At 33.5% G+C, this 17,717-nt stretch overlaps 1 protein-coding gene across 2 annotated transcripts in view; it reads right to left on the minus strand.

The window, feature by feature from the left end:
- Nucleotides 1-17,717, minus strand: part of pbx1b (pre-B-cell leukemia homeobox 1b) — a 116,928-nt gene that overhangs the window by 30,261 nt on the left and 68,950 nt on the right. For both annotated transcript variants that reach the window (XM_079841135.1, XM_079841136.1), the window contains exon 3: nucleotides 656-900. In XM_079841135.1, the coding sequence (XP_079697261.1) occupies nucleotides 656-900 (245 nt within the window). The remainder of the gene's footprint in view (nucleotides 1-655; nucleotides 901-17,717) is intronic.

Consider the following 17,717-nt stretch of genomic DNA (forward strand, 5'->3'; position numbering starts at 1 on the left):
AAAACTTGTTGAAATGTTTTAAGTGTGTGCATCTGTTCTTTTTGAACACTTTCATCTCATTTGAACAAAACCGTGATAATATTGATAACCGTGATAATTTGGGTCACTATAATCGTGATGTTAAATTTCCATACAGTTTCATCCCTATTTTATACTATAAGTTGCTTCTGTAAATGTAGAATCTCCTGCAAAAAGCAGTGTGATTACTAGGGCTGTCAAAAGATTAATCGCGATTAATCGCATCCAAAATAAAGGTTTGTGTTTACATAATATATGTGTGTGTACTCTGTTAATTATTATTTATATATAAATACACACACAAGCATGTATATATTTAAGAAAAAAATATTATTTTTATGTATAAAACATTTATATTTATACATATTATAGATTATATAAATGTATATACAGTATATACATGCAAATATTTCTTAAATATATACATGAATGTGTGTGTATTTATATATAAATAACAATTAACAGAGTACACACAAATATATTATGTAAACACAAACTTTTATTTTGGATGCGATTAATCGCGATTAATCTTTTGACAGCCCTAGTGATTACACATCCTGAAAGCGGTGTGATTCTACCACTTTATTACCATGTTCAGAATGGCAAATTGGCTGTTGGCTTTTGCAGGCTTGCTGACCTGTTCGTATTTCTCCAGCTCGGTGTGGTAGATCTGGCGGATCTGGGAAAGTTTGGCTCTGTAATCCGAGTGTTCTGCCGAGTTATCGGCTCCAACTCCACCCGACGCCGCCGCCGCTGCCGCAGCCGCCGCGGACCCGCCCCCTTTCTCCGGCCCGGACACGCCCTCCGCCAGCAGCATGTTGTCCAATCGCATCAGCTGGGCATCGGGAGGCTCCTCCTCCTGGGCGCCGCGGATACTCAACACTGGAACAAAACAAGCAGATGAAAAGGTTATTCTTTAAATATACCGAGTCTGACACAACCGGTCCGACCTCATCGATCCACAGAGAATCTGCTCTTTCTGATAAATTGCCTTTGAGGCCGAAAACTGTAGTTGTCTTTGCCAAGTTGTATGATGATATAATAAAACTTCATCTAATTCACATCATGAGCTTCCCACTCAGCGGTGAAGCTCTGTGGCTGTAAATCTCAGCACGAGTATACCTGCGCTCTCCTGCTTTGACACTAGAGGGCCTTAGTGTTTATATTTTACATCAGATTGACCATCTGAACTTCAGTATTAAAACACACACACACTTGAGCATATACTGCACACACACTTAAACAGACAGAGAACAGGAGATCAACACACTTAAATAGTTCTCTAATGAAATCAAGCGCTCTTCCATTATATATTACGATATATGAATACACTATTTAGAAAGGAACCATTTCATTAAGAAACTATTGTTTTTTGTCACTGTATATAAATATTTGATATCTTACGTCACATTACAAATATCACTATATTAAAAATTATACGTATATGATACTGCAATATTATCATTATTATTATGTAGGATTTTAAACTTTTCTACTAATTACATGGTATTTTTTTCTAGTTCCAATTGAGAATACAATGCCTTGTCTTGTTTTCAATCTCAATATAAATCCAGGGACTGAACAGTAGAATATGAAAGGCTTTCTCAGTTCAGCTCTGAATGGCACACAATCCTGCTGCCAGGTTTGATCTCCCTTCCATTTTAATTATCAGTGACATTCTCCTCTCTCATCCAACGTCACATCCAGTTAGCGAGTCAGAGGTAGATGTAGTAATTTCCTCACAACTTCTGACACATGGGCATAAAAAAACGACATTGAGACTTCAAGATTAACGCTGATTATGGGCCGCATTGTCTGGGAGTGAAAGGAAACGGGGAGGAGAACACTTCATTAATCCAGAGACAAAGCCCGTGCACTGGTGCATTAACCCCAGACCGCTGCGGCCCGGTTTCGGACGCCGCGGCGGTGAGAAAGAGGCCGGCTGTATGGCCATCGGGAGGTTTTGGGAGGGGTAACGTGATTCTGACCTCCTCTTTAAGTCAAAATGCAAATGCAAAGAGTGTTGGCGAGCAGGAAAGGTCAGGAGTTCACGACTCGGGCCCAGCGGGAGACAGACTGCGCAATTCTGTGTTGCTGAGCTTCACGGGCAGGAGAAACATCCTGTTTCATTAACAAACATATTTCATCCAACCTGAAATGGTGGTATGGCTTCAGATGGGGAAAATCTCACAGTTTATGCAGTCTGACATGGATTAACATCACGTGTCCGAGTGACCAAAAATAAAATACATAAAATAAAATAACATTAAATAAATTAACATTAAATTAAATTAAATTAAATTAATAAAAGAAAATGATAAAATATGGCATGGATTAGCATCACGTGTCTGAGTGACCAAAAATATAATCAAATAAATAAAAATAAAATAAAATAAGGCATGGATTAACATCACGTGTCTGAGTGACCAAAAATATAATAAAATAAATAAAAATAAAATAAAATAAGGCATGGATTAACATCATGTGTCCGAGTGACCAAAAATAAAATACATAAAATAAAATAACATTAAATAAATTAACATTAAATTAAATTAAATTAAATTAATAAAAGAAAATGATAAAATATGGCATGGATTAGCATCACGTGTCTGAGTGACCAAAAATATAATCAAATAAATAAAAATTAAATAAAATAAGGCATGGATTAACATCACGTGTCTGAGTGACCAAAAATATAATAAAATAAATAAAAATAAAACAAAATAAAATAAGGCATGGATTAACATCATGTGTCTGAGTGACCAAAAATATAATAAAATAAATAAAAATAAAATAAAATAAAGCATGGATTAACATCACGTGTCTGAGTGACCAAAAATAAAATAATAAAATAAATAAATAAATAAAATAAAGTAAAATAAAATAAATAAATAAAATTAAATAACATTAAATTAAATTAATAAAATTATAAAATATGGCACGGACTAGCATCACGTGTCTGAGTGACCAAAAATATAATAAAATAAATAAAAATAAAATAAAATAAAATAAAATAAGGCATGGATTAACATCACGTGTCTGAGTGACCAAAAATATAATAAAATAAATAAAAATAAAATAAAATAAAATAAGGCATGGATTAACATCATGTGTCTGAGTGACCAAAAATATAATAAAATAAATAAAAATAAAATAAAATAAAGCATGGATTAACATCACGTGTCTGAGTGACCAAAAATAAACTAATAAAATAAATAAATAAATAAAATAAAGTAAAATAAAATAAATAAATAAAATTAAATAACATTAAATTAAATTAATAAAATTATAAAATATGGCACGGATTAGCATCACGTGTCTGAGTGACCAAAAATATAATAAAATAAATAAAAATAAAATAAAATAAAATAAGGCATGGATTAACATCACATGTCTGAGTGACCAAAAATAATAAAATAAAATAAATAAAATAAAATAAAATAAAATAAAATAAAATAAAATAAAATAAAATAAAATAAAATAAAATAAAATAAAATAAAATAAAATAAAATAAAATAAAATAAAATAAAATAAAATAAAATAAAATAAAATAAAATAAAATAAAATAAAATAATTAAATTAAATAAATATATAAAATTAAATAAAATTAAATAACATTAAATTAAATTAATAAAATGATAAAATATGGCATGGATTAGCATCACGTGTCTGAGTGACCAAAAATATAATCAAATAAATTAAAATAAAATATAAATAAAAAATCAAATAAAGTAAAATGATAAAATATGGCATGGATTAACATCCCATGTCTGAGTGACCAAAATATAATAAAATAAATTAAAATAAAATAAAATAAATAAATAAATAAAATAAGGCATGGATTAACATCATGTGTCTGAGTGACCAAAAATATAATCAAATAAATTAAAATAAAATATAAAATAAAATAAAATGATAAAATATAGCATGGATTAACATCACGTGACCAAAAATAGAAATATTTAATAAAATTACATGGACTACCAATCAACATTAAATAAATCAAAACAACAAAACAAAATAACATTAAAACAATAAAATATAATAAATATAACAAAATAACATGAAATAAAAAAAACACAAAAAAAATAAAAAATAAAAACATGAAATAAACAAAATAAAATAAAACTGAATTAGATTAAATAAAACAGAATAAAACAAAACAAAATAATATTAAAATAAAACAACAAAATAATATAATTAAAAATGCAAAAAATAACACAAAACTAACGGCAAGGTAATGCAAGCGTTTAATGAGAGTCTGTGGGATTGTTTTGTGGGATTTTCACGTTTTATCATCCGTCAAGTGAAAATTGTAAATCTGATCACCTAGTAGCTAAAGTAACAGCACACCTCTGATTAAGACGCAGAATTTGAGGAATCGTTCATATCTGAAGCACAAACACTACTAAAAAAGCAATCCAATACTACACCACAAAACAGGTGTTTCTTATTCGATACAGCTCCTGAACTTTCACTCTATTACTGAAAAACACACAGCCGAATGTACCGCGGTTTGCCTGTGTTCACAACTCATAAACAGCACATTTAGGACCAAGCTTGTTAAAGCACTAAACTAAATCAAGCCAGTTCATAACCTGAAGTTTCTAATGTACTGAGACACTCTGAACAAGAACTTTCCAGTTTTACAAAGTGATTTCAGAAAACGCACCTATCACTCAAGTTTAGCACATGTTTTACGGCGCTTTTAGAAGTAAAAACGGAGACTGTGAGCACAAGGGAGTCTTGACAGAAACTCAAGGCCAACAGAATTCCTCCCAACGTTATAAAACGTCTAGACTGTCAAGCGAAAATGGAACATAAAAATTCCCCCGTTCACGAAACGATTAGGTTTCCCGCTGCCAAGTCCCGGTTTCACATTCGCGGGTGTTTATTTGACTTGGCTGGATGAATCTCCACCATCAGTCTGTTAAAACCAAAAGCTGTTTGGCCAGTGATGGACACAGAACGACAAACCCAGAGCCAAACGCAATACGATATACTCGTTTGAAAGAAAAAAAATGGCACGGGATCAAAAGTCAATGGAAAGAAAAAAAATGATCTGAACATACAAGCATGAAAACCTTTATGGAGAACCATAGCATTTTCATGAGGTCATATTGAGCAATACTTCAAGTACTATCAAATCAAAAGTCAGGTTTACAAGCGTGCTGTAACAAAACGGTCTGTGGCGATCTGGCAACATGACAGCACAGAACCTGATCCTGTTTATAGTTTCGCACGTGCTCTCAAGAAAGGGAGACTTCCTGATGCGGTTTCACCCAAGAAGCACACACAGATCCTGCTCTGCATCTGTCAGAAGAGCTGTGACGGCCGTCAGGATCCCGCCATTTGGGCTCGGCTGTCATCCCTCATTGACAGCTGATTGTTACACAGAGCAAAAGACCAAACAACGAGAGCACAGCTGCTCTCCATACAGCCGTCTGCACAAACTGCATATGCGTCGATCCCACCAATCAAACGCTGTCATTTTCAATGGGTTTAAGGTGTGGACATGTGAAGTTATGGGCATGTGAAATTATCCTGCAATGAATAAAAACAGTGGCATGTGATGTCATGATAGGCTTAAAATAAATAATTAAATACAAATAATTAAATTAAATAATGTTTATTTCTTCTGAAGAAAATGAGTCAGGCTCTAGGCTTGTAATAAAATATAAAACAAAATAAAATAATTTTTATATCTTCTGAAGAAAATGAGACTTGTAAGCTTGTAGCAAAACAAAACTAAACAAGACTCTAGGTTTGTAATAAAATAAAATAAAATAAAACAATAAAATGTATTATAATATTACTTCATATAGATTTATATAGGCTACTGTAATAACTGCATATTGTACAATTCTAATATAATATTATTAGTAGTAATTAATTTGAAAAGTATAGTAATATTTAGCAGTAATATCAATATAGATATTACAGTACAATACCGTATAATTACAGCATAAGTAGAACAAAATGGCAAAATACAGTAAAAATACAGTAAAATACTGTTGTATAGATTTACAGTACGGTTCCTGGGTACTGTAAATTGAATTTTAGTACCATTACTGTAAATCAAAATACAGTAACTTGCTGGCAACAGTGCTGCCAGTAATGTACTGTAAAAATACAAGAAAATCGTTAACAGTGTAATAAAACAAAACAAAACAAAACAAAACAACAGACTCTAGGCTTGTAATAAAATAAAATAAAATAAAACAATTAAAATAAAATATAATACCAATAAAATAATAAATACAAATTTTTATATCTTCTGAAGAAAATGAGTCAGACTCTGGGCTACAAATAAAAATAAAAAAATAAATAAAAAAAATAAAAAATAAAAAATAAAAAAATAAATATATATATATTAAATAATTAAATTAAATTAAATTAAAATAATAAATAAAAAAAATATATCTTCTGAAGAAAATCAGTCAGACTCTAGGCTTGTAATAAAAAATTAAACAAAATAAAATATAATACCAATAAAATTATAAATAAAAATGTTTATATCTTCTAAAGAAAATGAGTCAGACTCTAGGCTACAAAAAAATAAAAAAATAAAATACAATAATGTTTATATCTTCTGAAGAAAATGAGACTTGTAAGCTTGTAGCAAAACAAAACTAAACAACAGACTCTAGGCTTATAATAAAATAAAATAAAATAAAACAATAAAATAAAATGTAATAAAATAAAACAAAACAAAACAAAACAACAGACTCTAGGCTTGTAATTAAATAAAATAAAACAAAACAATTCAAATAAAATAAAATAGAATACCAATAAAATCATAAATACAATGTTTACATCTTCTGAAGAAAACGAGTCAGACTCTAGGCTACAAATAAAATAAAATAAAACTGAATAAAATAAAATAGAATAAAAATAAAATAATAAATAAAAATGTTTATATCATCTGAAGAAAACGAATCAGACTCTAGTATTGTAATAAAAAATAAAACAAAATAAAAGAATAAAATAATTTGCCAGTCAGATCACATAAAAAATAAAAAATAAATAACAGAAAAATTCTCCTCAACAAGCCGTGTGGTTTGAAGAGTCATTCACATTTGTAGCACAAATAGTGCGGGACAACTTATGCGCTGAAGTTTAATATTGGGGTTTGGGTTTGCCCAAATACTGTTCTAAATGAGCTCCATTTTCTAATCATTTCCCTTATTTCTTTTCCGTTGATGGATTACATTTTAAATAACACTCCTTTACGCACTTACTTTCAATTGACACTTGGCTAAAGAGTCAAAACCACACGGATAAACCGCATGCAGGAACATCCTACAAGACCACGTCTCACCGAGACAAATGATGATTTATTTATCTCCCTCGTAAACTAGAGCACATAATTAAAACCACTGAATGGATTATCTTAAATAAATACAATTAAGCGGAATGAGGGAAAAGGGTCCTGCATGCAGAGGATCGGCTTGGCTGTGGGTCATAATTACACGACTCACTGAAGGCCACTTTACTCCATAATGGCAGGCTAATTGATTCCTGCTAATATTTTCCAGTGTCGGAGCTGCATGATTCCTTCCAGCAGGGCAGCGCCTCGGAGAAAAGACATCTCTACCCTTGTTCAAACCAGTTGTTCTCTCTTTAGCAAGCCTCGTCTTTTAAAGAAGCATCATTTTCACTGCATTCAGAAGCAACCTAATGAAGTGGAAGGGTATAAGACTATATAGTATGCACTTCAGGAACGAGCTAATCCCATGAATCCCATAAAACTATCGACTGTAATTCCATCATTAAGATAGGAGATCAAGTGAACCGTGAAACGTGCAAACATCTCAGTCTAGACATTTACCTGACATTACTGAAGATTTACTCTGCTCGCGCTTGTTTTGTCAGCTGTTGCGAGTTATATCCCACATGCACAACAGGAATGATATTTGCCAATAGCAAATTCAGGCTTACTTTGCCAGATCCGCGTTCGGAAGGTCAAGGAGATTGGCTGTTTTTTCGCTTGAGCCACCGACCCAAAACATCAGATGTTCAATTCAACAGAAAACAAACGGGAGTTCGTGACATTTGCTCAACCCCACAGCGTGTGGCCTTTTACAAATCAAATCAATATTTAATAAAAACCCAAGGCCACAGGCTGACCAGACAATGGATTTCTTCCTCCGTTGGCTTGTTTATCGGAGACGATACGTTTAATTTCCGAGAAACCGAGTCGTGTTATTGGAGGAAAGGCACATGCAGGATTTATGCACCTTTTCTCAAGGTGGCTCCTCTCCAAAAGCCTTGTATTTTCTTTTTTTTTCCCCCAGCAGGATGTTTAGTACTCTGAGTCCTCTGTATTTTCCATTAGCCAAACATCAAGTGGTTCTGCTTCAAGCCACGGCTCCCACAGATACTGAAATATTAATTGAACTTCTATAAAAGGAGGCAGTGATGACTCCGGCTGAACCCTGCCACCGCGGCCCCGTCTTAATCGAACAAGCGCAAGACACAAATGGCAGTTTGTGACTGAATTGTGTCCAACAGGACAAAGGGAGATCATCTGCAGTGGTGTAGATTCAGCAGACACCTCCTTAAATCTGTAAAGAGACTGCGTAGCATTTGTAGTTTTACTCAAGACTATGGAAGCTTGTTTCCGCCACGGCTTTATATCACGACTTGCAATTACGAGTTTACATCTTGCAATTCTGACTTTAGCTGCGTCCCAATTCAGAGGCTGTATTCTTTGAAGGCTCCTTTGAATGTGGCCTACAAATGCGTCCTTCGTTTGCCAAGCCACGAAGGATAGAACGAGTGGATCCTTCGCATCCTAGCCTATCCCAACATACATTGCATGCCAGAGACAACTGGATTTTTTTTAAAGAACATGCCGGATTACACTTTTAAAAGCAATTGTTGTGTTTCAACTTACTCGATTATCTAACAATACAAATGTAAAAAAACCAACAACTTTAAAGTGGATCACATGTTGACATATCTTACCAATAGTAGTTTTTTTATAGTTAATACTCTATTATGTTCATAAATGGACCAAGGTGAACATATTTTGATAAGTTGTGAACCCTGTTTTGTTTTCAGACAGTTTAAATGTAACTTTCCAGTACAAACGTTACTGTCACTCATCAATGGCATCTGTCACAGTTGCTAGGCAACAAGAACAATCCAGCGTAGGCTATACCGTCCCATTTAACAACGCTCCGGTCTACTTTATTTAGCGCAATTGTGAGATATAAACTCTCAATTCTGACTTTTTCTTGCAATTGTAAGTTTATAACTCGCAATTCTGACTTTATTTCTCGCAATTGTGAGATATAAACTAAATTCTGACTTTTTCTTGCAAATGCGAGTTTATAACTTAAAACTATAATGAGTAACTCTGACTTTATTTTTCGCAATTCACTTTTTGTCCAAGTTTCAAGTTTATATCTCGCAGTTCGAACTTTATAACTTGCAATTCTGATTATTTCTCATAATTAGCTTTTTGTCAATATTGCAAGTTTATGTTGCACAATAACTTTATAACTCGCAATTCGGCATTTTTTCTATTAATTGTGAGATACAAACTCACTACTCTGACTTAATAACTTGCAAATATGAGTTTATAACTTGCAATTCTGACTTTATTTCTCGCAATTTACTTTTTGTCAGAGTTGCAAGTTTATATTGCGCAATTACCTTATAACTTGCAATTATGAGTTTATAATTATGACGTTATTTCTCGCAATTGCAATTCTTTTCAATTCTGACTTCACGCAATTGCTAGTTTCTAACTCAAAATTATAACTATTTCCCACATTTACGAGAAAGAAAATTATTTTTGTCAGAACTGAGTTTATTTCTATTTTCTCAGAATTGTGAGATATTGGGCCCTGTCATACACCCGGCGCAATGTGACGACAAGTGTTTTTTTTGCTAGTTTCAGCCCAGCACAGTTATCATTTTCACGTCCAGCGGCACGTTATTTAAATAGCAAATGCACTAGAACTGGAACTGAAAAAGACTGCGCCATTGAGCAACAAAAACCTGGTCTAAAGTCAATAGCGCAGTATTTTTTGTGTTATTTAAAGGGTGCGTTAGTAATATGCGCCAATAGGCTGTTGCACCACGCGCGTACACTCTGCTTATTACACACACAGGGACACGCAGCAACACACAAACATTTTTAGATATTAAAAATAAAAGTATTAATCTCTGGAGAAGCGTTCAGTATTTCCGCTTGCAAATTCCGCCATGTAACTAGTGAATCCTCCATGGTGCAAGCGCAACTGGCTTTTAAAGGGAATGGGAGATGAGACTCTGATTGGTTTATTGCACGTTATGCCCAAAACACACCCATGACTCATTAAGACACTACAACCCTTTTAGACCATGCGTCGTTAAACTAGCAAAAGTGGATTCGGACATGCCCTAAGTGTGCCATGCGCGTCAGACCATGCGCTCAGGTCTGTTAAAATAGGGCCCATAAACGTACAATTGCAACAAGAAAAGAAAGTCAGAATTGGGAAATAAAAAGTCGCAACTTCCTTCTCGAAACAAAGCTTCCAGAACAGACATACATCCTGAAAATTTTCTCCACTCTACCTCAAATTTAAATAGGCAGTTTTAACGGCCAGTAACTGCACAAACAATAGTGATTGACACTTACAGCTTGCCATTTTCTGAAACTCTACAAATAAAAACTGTCCCTCCTATAGTTTGAATTAGGATGAATGTACAAAATGTTTCAAAAATGCACTAGTCCGGTAGGTGTCCAAACTATTAGTTGATGACAAAAAAAAAGCCGTTGAATGCAACAGAATGGAACACAACACACCAGAACACTAGTTTTAACTTGTCATAAAAAACACATTTATGACATTCACTTTTTTCTGTCAAATTGGAGAAAGAAATGCATGAGATTATATTCATGTCAGTGGTCTGACGGCAGGATCAGTTTCCTCCCGAAGTAATTCAGCTCTGAACGGAACGGCAGTTCACATTTCTTATCCTGTCTGATTAGCTGTGGATAACACACGGCTGTCAATAGCCGGAAGATCGCGTAATCCTCTGCCAATGTATGCAGGCGTGTCAACAGAGACGGTTGTCATGGAGATTCTCAGATAGGAGTGAGATGCCGATGGTGAACGAGTGATGTTGGGGGGAACGCCGCATCTGCTTTTTTCACATGGACAAAGACACACATACTTCTGCTCTGGCAAGGATAAAGGACAATTAAACATGTCTAGCCTCCTCTATAACGGAGCACAAAAACATCATGAGAGAAACATATTTTACTATATATACATACATACATACATACACTACATGAAAAGTTAGTTCAGGCAAGAATTTTAAAAAGTTAATTCTATATTAGTACTCAATTCAAGGTTGTAGAAATTAAAGCGTAAATATCAACATTATAAAATTAACTTATAAAAAAAATGTTTTCTGATACTGGTGTTCCCATCATGCACTGGGGTTTTAATAATTAAGGAGGTTGATTTTCCAGCTGCATTTACACTGTTTTATCATTGCTTTTGTTGTTAGGTTTATTAACTTGCCGTCTTGTGACATTTGGAGTTCATTTACTACTCACGATCCATCAAATGTTACTGTCACTGTGTGTCATGTACCAATATTGAGTCTCTGTGTTCAGGTGCCACTCTATTATGTAGATATGGTATCTACACAACATCTATTGTGTTATTTACTTAGATATTTCTAAGCAAAACATACACTTTAAAAGTGTGGTTTAATTCAAAGTTATATTTTTGGAGTAAAATGCTGTAGAAATTACTCAACCTTTTACTGGCCAAGTTAAAATGACTTATTTTCTTTGTTAATTCTACTTAACTTAGTTAAGTAGAGTTTACTTAATTCCATTTGTGAAATGTAATTATTGTTTTTTTCAGTGCACTACTTTTTTGTGTCTTTAGAGATACGCGGATGGGCTATTATTTAATCCGCAACCGCATCACAAAACTCATCATCCGTCCGCCATCCATCCGCACCAACGTTTCTTGACCGATTTTCAAAGCCGCAGCCGCCCACCATCCGCTGATTGTTTTAAGGTCTATGGGCGATGCAAGGCGCTGCTGACGATTGGTTCAAGTGCCACCCGCCCGATTATATTTTAAAATATAATTTTTCGTCACGTCATCCTCCTTATCCGCGGTTTTTCTCTAGTCTTTGGTTCTTTTCTTTGTATAAAAGTTACTTTTTCATGTTTTCAAATTGTGTTTTAATCAGTTTAAAAGCAAAATATCAATAAAAACATTTAATTTGCATGTGCTCTGTTGATTTGAAATAAGCCATTATAGAATAAGCTAAATGAATTGTTTCAAATTTCCAAATGTATATATATATATATATATATATCACTAAATATGGTAACATTATATTTTTTTCTGTTATATCAACATTAATAACGACAACACTGCAATTTCACTGGTACTTTTCATATTGACTTCTGAAATTCCAAACACGAGAATCTAAGAATCACGAGGGCTGTGTCGGTCGGATTCCCTTTGCCTGATTGACCCTTTCTAGTGGGCTGTGTTGAAGCGGTGGGCTCAGATTGACGCTGACAGCTCTGGCCCTGTTTGTTGTTGGTGATTCAGTGTGTGTGGCTGCAGCACTTGATAAATCAGGGCGGGTCGACGGCGGCGTGTGCAGTGGTGGTCCCGTCACAACGCAGGCACCAGAGTCAAGACGACAGCTACATGCTAATTCAATGGCGGCATTATTCATTATACAGTCACAAGTGTAGCGGAACGGAAAGGAAAACTACACACACCGGGAAGGGTGCGACAGGACTCGATCTGTTAAACCAGGCCACCGCTGTCACAACCCTAGACAGTAAGAATGCTGGGAAACGTGTTTACAAGGCATCAAAAAAGAAAACACAATCACTCTAAGCAGATAAAGCCTTCGAAAAACATACTTCAGTGTTATATGATGTAAATTAGCAAGCAACCAAAAGGGGATTTTAAAATTATTGAATTAGAATTAGAATTATTTAGAATATTAGAATTATTGTACACACACACACACACACAGAGAGAGAGAGAGACACACACACACATATACATATACACATACACACACACACACACACACACACACGTATCTATCTATCTATCTATCTATCTATCTATCTATCTATGGAGAGAGAGAGAGAGAGAGAGAGAGAGAGAGAGAGATACATACACACACACACAAACATATACATATATACATATATATATATATATACATATATATACATATATATATATATATATATATATACATATATATACATATATATATATATATATATACATATATATATATATATATATACATATATATATATATATATATATATATATACATATATATATATATATATATACATATATATATATATATATACATATATATATATATATATATATATATATATATATATATATATATATATATATATATATATATATATATATATATATATATATATATATATATATATATATATATATATATATATATATATATATATATATATATATATATATATATATATATATATATATATATATATATATATATATATATATATATATATATATATATATATATATATATATATATATATATATATATATATATATATATATATATATATATATATATATATATATATATATATATATATATATATATATATATATATATATATATATAAATTAGGGCTGTCAAAAGATTAATCGCATCCAAAATAAAAGTTTGTGTTAACATAATATATGTGTGTGTACTCTGTTAATTATTATTTATATATAAAAACACACACACATTCATGTATATATTTAAGAAATATTTGCATGCATATACTGTATATACATTTATATAAACTATAATATATATAAATATAAATGTTTTATATATAAAAATAATATTTTTTTCTTAAATATATACATGCTTGTGTGTGTGTTTATATATAAATAATAATTAACAGAGTACACACACATATATTATGTAAACACAAACTTTTATTTTGGATGCGATTAATCGCGATTAATCTTTTGACAGACCTAATATATATATACACTTGCATATAACAAATAACTTCATATATTTTTCAATATATGGCCAATATTTTTTGTTTTATTATTTTTAATATACATACATTTTTGTTGCTTTATTTGTTGTTATATTTAAATATTTAATTATATATTATAATTATATATAAATGTTTCTCTTATATAAAATAGTTGCTTTTTAAATATAATATATATATACACTTAAATGTAACAACAAATAAAACAACACAGACACACACACACACATTTTTGGTCTTTTAGGAATTTTTCGATAAATCGCTTTGCATATAATCAAAACTCATTAATAGTTTGTGATATTTAATGCACAAAACAATTCTTGTTTTCCCCTTTTTTTTTGCACAGGACATATCTCAGAGGACACATAGAGAAAGGTACCATGAGGGTAATTATTCAATCAAAAACAGAATAAAATCACAAATTAGAAAGTCAATTAAAAGAATAAGCCCCAGCGTACATGTGCAGGTGTGACACGGCGCTTAAACAGAGCTGACAGGAGCTCTGCGTGTGTGTGTGTGTGTGTCCTCAAGAGACGCATCCCCACAGCCCAAGACCAGCAGCTCCAGCCCAGTGGACCAGCACGAGACGCGGCTCTGCGTCTGGCCCGCGCAGGCACCTCTAGAGTCGACTCTAATAATGCTAATTATAATCATTAGAGGCCGGCCAGGCCCGAGGCGAGCTGGTAATGACACAGCCTGAGCTGGAAACCAGAGATAGAGACAGATAGACATCGAGATGGAGAGAGAGTCAAGTCATTCATTAGGAAAATAGTGTTCCTCATTTCAAAGCATCCTGCGCCTCGGGCCAGACATATTCCTATTAAATGTATGTGATCTATGAGCTGCAGCTAATCAGGGCTGCGGTCGGTGGACATGCATGAGCACAGCCGGAGGAAGCAGGACACACTTTCAATGCTGAACTACTTCTATAGGCTCAGTGTTTATACACTCTAAAAAAAAAGGTTCTATATCGCACCAAAAATGGTTCTTGGCTCGTAATCATAAGGGAACCTTTTTTAGTGCTATCTAGCACCAATTTTGGTGCTTCAGTGGTTCTTCAGAGGTTCTTCACCGGTTCTTTGACTAAGGTGCTATATAGCACCTCTGAAGAACCGCTGAAGAACCACTGAAGCACCAAAATTGGTGCTATATAGCACTAAAAAAGGTTCCCTTATGATTACGAGCCAAGAACCATTTTTGGTGCCATATAGAACCTTTTTTTTTAGAGTGTAGTAAAGAAATCGTTGAGTGAAAAAAAAAAAAAAAAATTTAATTTGTAATATTTACATTTTATTATTTAATTAATAAACACTGGCCTGCAGAAAAAAGCCTTACTTTTGAGTGCTGAACGAATCTCCAGAGACGCACAGAAACGTTTTAGCCAATCAAAATATCATAGTGACTTGAAGGCCGACTCTTTTGACTCTTGGTAACCACCATAAACATCCTAGCAACTGCATAGCAACATGCTACAACAACTCCATGCTAACCATATAGCAACACCCTGAAAACCACCCACAACACTGTTACTAGACACAATTTTTAAGTACAATCTACTTAGCTGTGCAAGTCATTTTAACTTAAATTACATCAACTGACAATAACTTAAAAAATAAAGGTTGGATTAACTTATTTTGATGAGTTGAAGTAATGTAAAAAAACATGTTGTCATGACTTATCGATCATGTAATTTTTTACAGTATAGATTACTAATGACACTCAGTGACAATCAGACATCTAAACATTTTATTGCAAAATATGAATAACTCTTCAGTACTACAGAAACACAGAATATTTTATATATATATATATATATATATATGTTTTTATTTTTGTAATAAATAAGCCCTGACATTATCTGCATGGAATAGTGGAGATAAATATAATCCATTTAAAAATAATAATAATCATTTAAAATTTTAAAAATGAATAAATAATGATTGAAAAATGCACCTATTCCAATAATGAACAAGAAAACTAATAACAAACAGAAAAATATGGGCCAATGCTGATATAATCAGAGATGTATCTCTATCTGAATTGCTAGTGTACACATTTAAATATACAGTCAGCTCTGTGAAGTGCTGGTCAAAATACAAATCTGAGCTGTATGAAGAGCCCAGTCCCCCCTCAGACTGGATCAAGCGTCCATTTCTCAGCGGCCCCCAAGGGGCCGAACGGCCAGAGACAAGCGTGTCATTAAAACCTGCCCTGCAGCTCTTTATTAAAGTCATTCCTGTGGGACGCCAGAGACACGTCAGTCTCCAAAAGAGCCACAGAGGGCAGGGTGACCAATGATACGGCGCTCATTTCCCCCATCAGAGTGAGTCAGTTCCGTTCCGCACGGATCACCGGCACAGAACTCAATATCAGACTGAGATCACGTGACTGTCAATCCCTGATTCATAGATGGTGGTGGTGGTGCAGTGGTTAAAGATCCAGGTTTCAACTCCTAGATTAGCAACTCCGTGAACTTGCTGAGTTCACCAGCACCGTGTTGACATAAGCAAAGCACTAAACCTCACGTTACTCTAGGGAAACTGTCCCGACTGTATCTGTACGTCACTCTGGATAAACAGCATCTGCCAAATACCAAACCACCTTAAAAGGTCCCAAATCACCTTAAAGGTCAACTGTGTAACTACACTCTAAAAAATGCTGGGTTAAAAACAACCCAAGTTGGGTTGAAAATGGACTAACCCAGCAATTGGGTTGTTTTACTTTTAACCCAGCGATTGGGTTGTTTTAAGCAAACATTTAACCCAAACGCTGGGTTAACCCAGCATGTTTTAGAGCGTAGATGCACTAAAATGAATATTTAACTAAAAAATAAATAATTTAAACATTTTATCAATTAAATCTGAGTGATTGCCAGTGCAAAAGTTGCTTTGATGATACGTGGGTGGTAGATAGGGTGTTGCTATGTACTTACTACACTCTAAAAAATGCTTGGTTAAAAACAACCCAAGTTGGGTTGAAAATGGACTAACCCAGCAATTGGGTTGTTTTAAGCAAACATTTAACCCAACCGCTGGGTTAAAATGACCCATTCACTGGGTTAAAACAACCCAATTGCTGGGTTAGTCCATTTTCAACCCAACTTGGGTTGTTTTTAACCCAGCATTTTTTAGAGTGTAGGGTGTTCTAGGTTTTGACTATGTGGTTACTAGGTTTCTCACTAACCTAAGTCACTCTTTCCATCCACTGGTTGAGCCAGCAACTGACATGCAAATGTTTATTGTTGAGGAAGTCAAACCGCCAATTGATTGTTTATAGTTGACTCTACAGTATGGCTGCAAGATTTTGTGAATTACAAACGCCCACCGCTCACCCCTCCCTTTCAGAGCACATAGAGAAGCTACGGTGGCCGACACAGGACAAAAATGTCGTCGGAGACAGCAGAGAGACAAAAATAGACTAAAGTAGAGGTCTACCGTAGAAACAAGGCGGCACAAAATGTTGACTTTACTGTAAGAGGGCCCGTGGTATATATAGATAGAAATATAGCCCTACACATTAAACTAGAGCAAGAATCTTCATCTTTAATAATCTAATAACTTCCATTTAGACAATACAGGAATACAAAGTGTGACCAGCTGAAGTAAAAGAGTGCATAAACAGGATGACAAAC

Source organism: Gobio gobio, assembly GCF_949357685.1.
Source record: "Gobio gobio genome assembly, chromosome: 17".
NCBI lineage: Eukaryota > Metazoa > Chordata > Actinopteri > Cypriniformes > Gobionidae > Gobio > Gobio gobio.